This window comes from Siniperca chuatsi, linkage group LG13 (assembly GCF_020085105.1).
Source record: "Siniperca chuatsi isolate FFG_IHB_CAS linkage group LG13, ASM2008510v1, whole genome shotgun sequence".
Lineage (NCBI taxonomy): Eukaryota > Metazoa > Chordata > Actinopteri > Centrarchiformes > Sinipercidae > Siniperca > Siniperca chuatsi.
Genome location: NC_058054.1, coordinates 26,895,578 through 26,906,571, shown reverse-complemented (window position 1 = coordinate 26,906,571; position 10,994 = coordinate 26,895,578). Strand labels below are relative to the sequence as shown.

The window sequence follows — 10,994 nt, the reverse complement described above, 5'->3', positions numbered from 1 at the left end:
TTTCAGGAGTCACACGCTTTATTGAAGATGTCATCACCAGACCTTTCATTTGGCAATAATAAATGACTGAAACTCAAGGCAAATAAACAGAAAAAAACAGAACCAGAATAAATGACACTAGTGAGGAAAAGTTGTAATATTCAGGACGGTTTATGAGTCCATACAGAATATTCAAGCAAGTAGTGTGAGGTGTCACCCAGTGTTACCTCTGTATTCATTGACAAGTGGCCTGAACACTACCACACCTAACAAGAGAGAATCAGAAATGTTAAAAAAAAAAAAAAATCTTTTATAACTAAATGCACTTTTGTCTAAAAACTAAAAGTAGTGTTGTGGAGTAATAAAGTATCTTAGATTAATTTACGTTGACATGAAAAACAGGAACCAAAGCAGGTATGGATATGGATACAACACCCCAAATGCAATGAAATCACAGGGCAAACACTGAGTGTACAGTTGTGTGTAATATATGCTATCATACAGTATATCTACCACAATAACATAATGGCATGCTGAACTTTAAACCTGACAGAGCAGTTATTATTGTGCATTCAATACATCTCAGAATCTCATAACATAACAGCTCCAAGACTTTTGTTCTTAAAGGATATGTTCATATTTTTTCAAGTCTACAATAGTCACATGCGATATGTACACTGAAACAGTTATTGTTCGCTGTAATCATTACTCATCTCCATACTGGCCCTGAAGGGATCCTTTCCTCGTGTGACTACAATAGAAGAGATAGGGGACAAAAAACATTCTGTACAAAAATACATTCTAAAGCTAATATGAAGCTTCAGCAATTTGAGTTAGCCAAGCAAGTGGATATCTTCCAGAGTTATAATCTAGAATTAAATATACTTTGCGTGTAGTTAGGTGATAGGACAGAGTCTGTTTCAAAAGTTTGGCCTCTGTGATCTTATGTATAGATTTTGCACAGGAACAGTATACATCAAGTCTGAGACAAAACAGTAGACTTCTTTGTGTTCTATTTTTTCTTTTCATGCATCTGGTCAGCAATGGTCCAAGCTCTAGCAGCGACTGAGCGTATATTTGAGGGCCACTTAATCGTTGTTGTATACACAGTATGAACGAAAATTCTAATTCATTTTTATCAAACATCTTTTGTTTTATGGGTCAGATAATTCACTAAATAAGATGTGGACTATATAGTTTGAGAAACCATGACAAACTCATGCTATTGCCTCGCCGTCGATCTTGCAACGTCAATCAAAGGACATGGATTCCATTGGTCTAACACTCATTTCTGACAGCAAAATTTCAGAAGAAACAACACAACTCTGAAGGTTTTACCATTGCGCAAAATTCTGTAAGAAGGAAAAGCAATAAAAACACAACTACCTACACACCCATGTCTGGACAAAGATACTGTAGCTACTTGTTTTGGCTAACTCAGGCTGCTGAATTCTCATTAACTTCAACTAAACTTTGGAAAGCATTTTTTTCACAGAATTAGGACTATTTTGTGCCTCGCCTCCTACAGTGTAACTGACCTAGAGCCGGTTCATTTTACAGCCAGTATGAAGAGGCGGAAAATAGCGACCAATAACTCTTTCAATGTACATATGAAATGTAGTATTGTATTAAGATAGACTTGAAAAAATTCAAACCTAGCCTCTCAACATTTATGGCAGAAAATATGGACCACATCATATGACACAGCTTCAGGTTGCACTGTGACTCACAGCTCAAATGTAGTTAGCTACCTAGGTAGTTTGATCCTTTGTAGTAGCTATATTTTATACTGTAACACAGTAGTTCAAACACATTACAACTTATAGCGCAATCAAAATATAGTGATGCTAAACTGAAACTGCTGCTGTTAGCATTCCACTCACCTGGTATTATTTCACCCTGGCAGTTAAAATCATCTCATTTCTGATTTGACTTGAATGCACCTTTATTCCACAGCTGAGTCAAGTTGAGTTTATTGGAAACCAGTGAGTGAGCTCTTTCTTGAGCTATATATGCCCAACTAAAGTAAGCTCTGACTAACTGATGTATAGAGGATGTATTACTATAAAACATACACTCATACACACAAAAAATTCTTCTCCTAAAAAACATGGCAGACAATTTCAAATAGTCATTCGGACACAATATATTATAAACCTCTTATAAATAAAAGCTTTAAGGATTTATAGCATTGCTCAATCCATAAATATATGCAGCAAAAATACAATACAATAAATCTCTCTTTTTAGGAATCAGGACAGGACATAAAAATATGTAAAAATCTTCACTAGATTTTAGGATTAGAATATCTGATTTGTTCAGAAGTGCTCAAATTATTTTACTAAAACTGTAGAGCCACATATAAATAGAGTTTGGCTAGGTTGTATCAATATTTGTCTGGACTATACCATGATAACGCTTCTAAAGCTAAAACATTTTGGCTGCAAATATGACATGCATAAAATTAAATTTAAAAGTATGTTCAGACTGAATGTGAATGTTCACTTTGAGTTCACATAAATTTGACAGCTGGAGTGTTTTTACAGTCTGTTCATTCGGCCCAAAATGCTAATGTAACAACTCTAGAGATGTTAGTTGTAAGCTAGCTAGCTAGCAATGTACGCACTGACTGTGTGGAGTGTCCCTGTGTGTGTCAGCTGAAACAGGTTTCTCTCCTTTTTTGCTTATCTTGGTACGTTAATGAAGTACATCATTCCACAGGATAAGTGCAGATTTTGTGGTGACATTTTTAACTTGCACAAACACTGACTTTTCTTCAGTTTTTTTAATAGCGCTGTTTTTGTAGCCTCACTTCCACCCGTTGTGTTAAATGTTTGATGCAACATCAGAGCCTGTATTCACATGTTTCTTCAGAAGCCAATGGGTGCTGCCTTGAAAAATGACTACTTCCACTTGTCAGATTATTATGTTTCTGGGCACGTTACAATTGTATGATGGAGTGTAGCAAACAGAGCTAACCAAAACTAATGTTATATTTGGTAGCTAGCTGACAAAAGTTAAATGCTGTACGAGGGTTGCCACCCGTCCCGTATAATACAGGATTACCCGTATTGAAATATTAAGTTATTGAATCAATACGGTACGCGATTTGTCCCATATTTTAACACCTAATCTACACTAATGCATACACTATGTTTTCACATACTTGGAATGACATGAGAAATAATAAAACCAAAAAAGTTTCACAAGACATAGCAGAGAAGTATTAAATCAGAATTTGTGGAAAAGAATGACACCTAGAATGTCACACATGTCATCGTTGCCCATCGTTACAGAGACTCGAGCTGCCCGAACAGCGCAGGGCAGAGGACGCAGAGTGAAATCACTCAATTCATGATACCACAGACTTCTCCAGAGTAAGTTGTTGTTGGTTAATGTGTGTACTGTTGTTATGAGATCGTACTGTATTAAGAGTCATCATGTGATAGTTAGCTACGCCGTGCATTCTCCCAGATTAACAAGTTGACAGTTCTCAGGATGTAAGCAGTGCCCCCTCCGCACGTACGAGCGTGTGTGTGAGAGATAAATTTAACCAATAACCCACTTGGTGGACATTAATCTGCCAGTCTAGACTACCCCATCCTCTATGAGAGGTTTTGGACTGATGGTTAAAATGAGATTTATTTTATGATGCCTACAAATACTCTTACTGACTCTTTATTTCCTTTACATTCATGTTGAGAGCAGCAGAAGAGTTTGAAATGTATGCATAAAAAGCACAAATGGGTGCATAAAAATTCACCAGAATGCAGGAAATGAAGTGTCTGACACTCAAAATGTTGCCACTGGCAAGGTGTATTTTTCCACACTGATGGTGGCAACCCTACGTACGCCTTGCATTCCATTCTGATGAAGGTTACAACTGACCTCATCCAAAGAAGAGGCAAAAGCTAGTCTGTGCAACTGTGACCCAAATGGAATCAGTTAGCAGCTAGCACTGTTTAGCCAACATGGCTGACACAGAAACCTGGGACATCCAAACTCTTTTGATCAATGGCTCATTATAACATTCCACTAAGGCAGTGATTTTCAAAGTCTGGGTTGGCACATTTAAATACATGAATTGAACACAACATGCTAAATAATTTTTGCATATACCTTCTCTTTACCTTCATAGCTACAATATTTTAAAATGAACATCATATGCTGTTAGTCACTTTAAAATATATAGACTAAGTTAATATCTTAAATTATGTGATTGCCCAGAAAAAATGTGAAAATCACTGCATTACATATTCAGTCATATTCATAAAATCAATAAATAGCCTATCAATAAACAGCTGTACTAGTAGGCTTACCATAATTAATTAACATCTAGAAATCAAAGTGCTGTAAATATTAAATATTAAAAGGACAATAGCGCTGATTTTGACAAGTGCTTCCAAATTTGACATAAAACATAGGCCACATGTCAAAAACTGTGGTATTATTATGATTGCAATGTATACTCACTTGTTATTGTGATACACTTCCTGGGGATGTGCCTTAGAAGTCAACAAAAGTTATTATATATAAGGAAAACGTTCCATTGTGTCATACAGTCATACTGTTTCAAACATTGTGCAAAAGACCAGTTTGACTTTGAAAGTAGGACTTCTCGACTTTTCCATCCATTAAAACATTATAGAAACCCAAACTACGTAAATTATCTTAATCTTTGAAACCAAGCTTACTGAAGAACAGTCCTTTTCTCATGTGGCATCCCACAGAAAACAGATTTGTGACCCACTGGTTCTAACCCATAGTTTTGACGAACATTGCAGTAGACAATGGCTGCTGACAAACAGGATTGTATGGGTTTTCTGGACAGAAGGAGGAAGAAACAGAGGCATAAGATTTCATTTAGGCTTTTAAATGGCTGACAGTTGAGCGCTGTTGTTGCTCACTCCTTCTTCTGATTGGCTAATAGGGAGGCCTCCCATCGCTGCGCCATGGTGTTCTGTCGTCGTGGCACTGACGAGAGGGAAGGGGGGAACTGGAGGGAGGGGAGATTCAGCTAAACCACTGGAGCCAAGATGGATGGATGGATGGATAGTTTCATGGTTGGATGGATTATCAGATGGATGGGTGATTGATGGATGGGGCAAAAGAGAAATGAACAGAGGATGGGATAGATGGATGCAAGAGTGATGGGTAGATGAAAAAATGACCCAAATAATGAATACTTTTTTGCTAAATTGTGAACTAATGGATTAAAAAATTAATCAGTCCAACTGATTAACAAATCAGAATGTTCACAATTAATAAAGGTAACAAATGAATGAATGAGTAAAGGAAGAAATCAATTACCCAACATGGACATTGCAAAAGAAAAAATAGAAATTTGAATATGATTTTCAGATACATGTTCAGTACAGATACATGAAGCAATCCAGTGAAATAAAATCAGTTGCAGTGTAACAGTATAGTACAGTATAGAGTCCAGAAGTCATTATATTGCATGTTAGTATCAGGAAGGGCATTAACTGTGTGAGTGAATATTACTGTAAGGGAATAGATTATTATAGAGTTAGATGTTTTCTCATTGGTTTCCTGTATATGTACTGTATATGTGATTAAAGCTGCACTCATCAATATTTTTATATAAAAAAATAGATCAATACGGAGTGTTTTAGCATTTAACAGCACAACACATTTGGCATAACAAGCTTAATATCACCTTTTAAAGTTGTTAATATGTCAATGTTGTGTTGTCAGCTTGTTGTGCTGCCCTCAAAACATCAATTAAGGGTGTTTAGCAGACTTGTTATTGCGTGATGAAGAAGCTTCTCGAGGGTCTAAGGGTAGAGGGTGTCGTATGTTGTACAGATTGTAAAGCCCCTTGAAGCAAATTTGTGATATTGGGCTATATAAATAAAACTGACTTGACTTCTACTGAAGCAGTGGAGTGGATGGATGAAACAAGAGATCACTATATGGAGTGATGCAATCTTGTATTTAAAATTATTTCATCTTAGAGTGGCCTAGTCAAAGTCCTGACCTGAATCCTATTGAGATGCTGTGGCATGACCTTAAAAAGGCAGTTCATGCTTGAAAACCCTCCAATGTGGCTGAATTACAACAATTCTGCAAAGATGAGTGGGCCAAAATTCCTCCACAGCGCTGTAAAAGACTCATTGTAAGTTATCGCAAACGCTTGATCGCAGTTGTTGCTGCTAAGGGTGGCCCAACCAGTTATCAGGTTTAGGGGGTAATCACTATTTCACACAGGGCCATGTAGGTTTGGATTTTGTTTTCCCTTAATAATAACAACCTTCATTTAAAAACTGCATTTTGTGTTTACTTGTGTTATCTTTGACTAATATTTAAATTTGTTTGATGATCTGAAACATTTAAGTGTGGCAAACACTTTTTCACACCACTGTAGGTTTTCAGACTGCCTATTTACTTCCATACAGAGGCTGCAGCAGGTAACTTTGTCTCCAGATAGATAGATAGATAGATAGATAGATAGATAGATAGATAGATAGATAGATAGATACTGTAGAGTTTGTGTTGTGTGTCCAAATGTGTGTATGTGTCAGCCAACCTTGTGGTCACAAGACAAACTGGATCGTTCCATTTTCCGGGTCCTAGAGGGGGACGAAGGGGAGGAGACACATCTGTCTGGAACCTCTGGCACTGAAATAAAAATAAAGGGAACAAAAAGACCATTTAATCATTTAATCGTTTTTCAAATGTATGCAGTACTGTCCAGTATTGAATAGTGTTCTGTTCAAGAGTGGATTGAGAATGGTGAAAACACACCTTCATATGCAAACCTTTGAATTGTTGTCAACACTATTTTGAATCCCCAACTATAAATTCACAATTAAGGCAAGGGATACAAAATAGCTATCACTAAATGGTGTGGAGTGGAGTAGTTACATCAAATAAGCAGCGGTTCAGCTGGCTTGGTTTGGTTGGTGCCCAGTTGATTGAAAACTCTACGACCTCTTTTGACAAATTTTGAAAATGAATCATTTGAGATGAACTATAACACAACAGAAATGTTTCTAGGATGTTCAGTTGTTCATGTCCCCATAAATGTTTCTGATACTTAGTGGCATGACTCTACGTACCGCTGTAACTGATGTTATCGTTCAGGCCCGGAGACACCAGCACAGTATCGTACCTCTCTCTCCCTCTCCTCCACTCCTCCTCTCTCCCCCTCCTCCACATCTCCTCCCTCTGCCTCCTCCACTCGTCCTCCCTCTGCCTCACCATGCGGATCTCTTGCTCCACTAACGACTGGCTGCTGAGGGAGCGTAGCTTAAAAAATGGATTGGACGAGAAAGTGCTCTCCTGCGTTTCCATGGACGCAGGGGCGGAGCTTAGGCAGAACTCGGAAGCACTGCGAATGATCAGATTGGAGGTTTCCACGACGATGACATTGGCAGAAGGCACCGCATCCAGGCTTGTTGGCCAATCGGAGAGGCCCCCGATGGCAGAGGAGAGTAGGCGGTTCCTGGAGGCTGAACTGGCGCAGTCGGGCTCCAAGATAATGACATTATTGGCTGTCATTTCATGGTAGACAGACCGGGGAAGGGAAGAGGAGCAGGAAGGGGATGGGGAGATGGACAGGGTAGGGGTGCGGCAGGCTGGAGGTCTGGGTGGAGATCGTCCTGTCTGCAGGGTAGATGGTCTGAACACAGAACAACAGAAAAATAACAAACAAATCTGAAACAAGTTTCACTTTGGTTCAGTTTATCTGGTGCAATATTCCATATCTTTAAAGCTGCACTAATAATTTTCTTTACATTAACAGTGAATGGAAATGGCTGTGTGTAATGTGAAAGGTTTTGGTCATAGTGACGAACCAACAGCAAATTATTTCCCCTCAGATCTGCAGGGCATTTTATCCTCTTTCAGCTCTTTGTTTTGGTTTTCCAGCCTACACACGCTACTCTCAAACTCGTTTACAGACACAGCAGGCAGCTGTTTTAAGCAAAAAATAAATCCACTATACACTACCTGCCTAGCACCAAACAGCAGGCAGACAAAGTTGGTGACTAGCTGGTGAACATAGTGGAACATTTACGAGCTAAAGAGCCAGATATTTTCCTCAAAAACAGAGCTCATAGGAGAGTGAATATTGGACTTACATTTTTGAGGGGGCCAAAAACATGTCTCCAAAGGAAAAGTAATATTGCTCTGTGTCTGTTGGAGGGCAAATAGGTAACTGTGTATTTTTAAAAACAACAATGTTCTATAATACTCTTCTTACTGCCCCAAAAAGACTGCATTATACTGCTTTTTAGGGTTTATTTATAGGTATAGGTTAAGTTGTTTTTCTTACCTGCGTATAGTCAGGCTCTGTGCAATCATCCCCCTCTCCCTGCGGTGCCGTTCCTCTCTCTCCAGAGTCAGTCGGATCTCTCTCTCCACCGCAGTCTCTGGCTCCTCCAGGGGGCTACGGTATGACGAGTCATCCAGGCCTGAGTCCTCTGAACTGGGGGACAGGGTGGAGGACAGTGTGGGCTCCCTGGGCACTGGTGGATGGATCTCCCTTTGAGAGGACAGGGGGAAACCCAGCTTAAAGGAGCTGTAAGGGACATTTACTGCCACTAAATGTTGCACTAGAGCACCAGCATCTCAAACAAAAAGAGTTAGTTGTTAGTCTTTCCACTGTTCCAACAATCACCAACTCTGGTTTGGTCGAAATAAACCCTTAATTCACCAAAATATTCTGGCTCTATGCCTCAGCCGGCAGACGTGTAACAGGCTGCAATGGCTGCTGTGGACAAATGCAGTCAAAGTATGTCCACTAAAAGTGCTTGTTTTTACCACTGACAGGCTCAGATTGTTATTCTAAGTGTCTGACAACGTTATGGAAAGGATCGCTACAGAGCAAGACCTTTTTGTTAAACAGTAAGATCCTTTTTGTTTAACCAGAGACAGCTGTTTTATCGCTCTTGCCTGCCACCAGACTCCATTGAAAAAATTAATTAATATTACCTCGCAGATCACTGTTCAAACTCTACAGAAACAAAATAAAACTCACCAAAACCGTCTTTGTTAGTCTTTCCACTGTTCCAACAATCACCAACTCTGGTTTGGTTGAAATAAATCCTTAATTCACAGTGTTAGTTGAGAAAAAAACAGCTCTCCTCACAGATGAACAGTTTCACACGAGGGACTCACATGCACGCGCAGCCGGTGCAGCTATATAAACAAATTACAGAGAGGCTACAAAACCAACACAGGCAGAGGTGTTACAACATCTTCCTTTTTTGATGTGCCAACTTTTCTACCTCATCTGAGCATAAAAACATTTTTGTAATGCTATGGCTTTTTGCTAAATTTCTGGCCTTTCCACTCAAATTTTAAATGTCCATATAACAGGTGGATGGAAACGTACCACATATTTGACATGCAGTGACTACTTTGTTAGTTGTAGTCCTAAACTGCTGACAATTTTCTCTAAATGTACAATTATTTTCATTATCCATTAAGCAATTCTTCTTTTGGTTTACAAAAATCTCAGAAAACAGTGGAAAATGCCCATCTGTCTTTGTTCTCCACACGTGGTGAGGCCCAACATACATTAAATAATGTCGGGCTTAAATTGCAGCCCTGACGAATACCTGTTCTCTGGGTGAAGAATTCAGCCAGGTTGTTTGTTTCCAAATACATGAGTTAACCAGATCATACATTTTGACCCCTATACCACAATGTAGAAGTCTGTAATAGAGCCCTTCAAGCCAAATAGAGTCAAAAGCTTTCTTGAAATTAATAAAACAAGTAAATATCTTATCATTTTTTGTTTGGTGTATGTGTTTGTTAATTAAAGTGTGAAGGGTATATACATGGTCGGTGGTGTGGTGTTTTGGGAGTAGGCCAATTAGATTTTTACTCAAGATGGAGTGTTTGTCAAGGAAATATAGCATTCTTTTATTTAGAATACTACAGAATAGTTTACCTTGACAACAGCTGACACAGATGCCATGGTAGTTACTATGTCCTTACTTGTCCCCACTCTTGGGGGAAAGAAGCCCTTTGCACCAGATGTCAGGAAAACATCCTGACTGTAATAAAATATTGAACAACTTCAACACTGCACCCTGCATCTCTGGGGAGCTGAATTTGAGCATTTTGCTTTTACTGCTGTCCGGACCACAAGCTTGGCTGGAGAGACTTTGTCTGTGTGGTCAATTCTTTCCAAGTAATTGGGAAATCAAGGGGGTTTTGGTTGTCTTTGTTTCTTCTAATGTTTGGAGTGTTTCTTTTATAATACATTGATCTTAATTAATTAGATTTCCTAGTATGTCCTTGTACAGATTTTCAAAAAGTGCTCTCCAGATGTCACCATTTTGGATGGGTTGTGCTTGCGGTTGCTTTGTGTTGAAGTTGTTCCACATATCCCAGAATTGATTTTGATTAATGGCATCTTAAAGTTTCATGTGGGTATAATTTAGTTTGTGTTCCTAATTGTACATTTATATTTGTTTAAAATGTAATTGTACCTAATGTGATGTTTTTCATTAGCTATTTTTCTGATGGCCTTGCGTTCTTGATCAAACCATTTGCTGGCGTTTTGCTTTTTAACAGGCTTCCATTTTTGTTTTATAAGGTTAGATTTAATAGCTGCCTTCCATCCATGCCTGCTATCAGATCAGGTGAGTTTTGTTTTTGTTTTTTGAACCATTATTTATTCAGGAAAGTTTCACTGAGAGCAATGCTCTCTTTTGCAGGAATGCCCTGATTACATTCGCACAGTTATATACATTCACACCTGGAAGCTGTCCAGTATGTCTAGGTGGTATTTGCATTGTGCTTCCCTGCATATCTCTGCTGATGTGGGTGGGTAGGGGGTCTTAGCTAAACTGTTGTGTCTCCTCATAGCGGGGGTGGAGGGGGATGGGGATGGGGATGGGGGGGATCTGGGTGTGGTGATGGGGAGGAGGAGCTCTGGGATGGTCTCTAAAGCTCCTAGTAGAGGAGGGGGTGGGGGCATTGCATCCCAGGGCCGTGTCTTTGCCATATCTTCACCCGCTCTCTGTGTAGATGGAGTC

The 10,994-nt window shown here is 39.1% G+C and overlaps 1 protein-coding gene across 5 annotated transcripts in view; it reads right to left on the bottom strand.

The window, feature by feature from the left end:
• Window positions 1-10,994, bottom strand: part of LOC122886424 — a 50,238-nt gene continuing 39,244 nt past the window's right edge. For 3 of the 5 annotated variants that reach the window (XM_044218615.1, XM_044218611.1, XM_044218616.1), the window contains exons 4-7: window positions 8,279-8,488; window positions 7,062-7,624; window positions 6,530-6,621; window positions 1-4,975 (exon numbers count right to left, since the gene is read on the bottom strand). In XM_044218615.1, coding sequence (XP_044074550.1) covers window positions 4,883-4,975; window positions 6,530-6,621; window positions 7,062-7,624; window positions 8,279-8,488 — 958 coding nt within the window. In that variant the 3' untranslated portion in view covers window positions 1-4,882. Of the gene's footprint in view, window positions 5,214-6,529; window positions 6,622-7,061; window positions 7,625-8,278; window positions 8,489-10,994 lie in introns of all 5 variants that reach the window. The other 2 variants (XM_044218613.1, XM_044218612.1) reach the window with 2 other exon arrangements.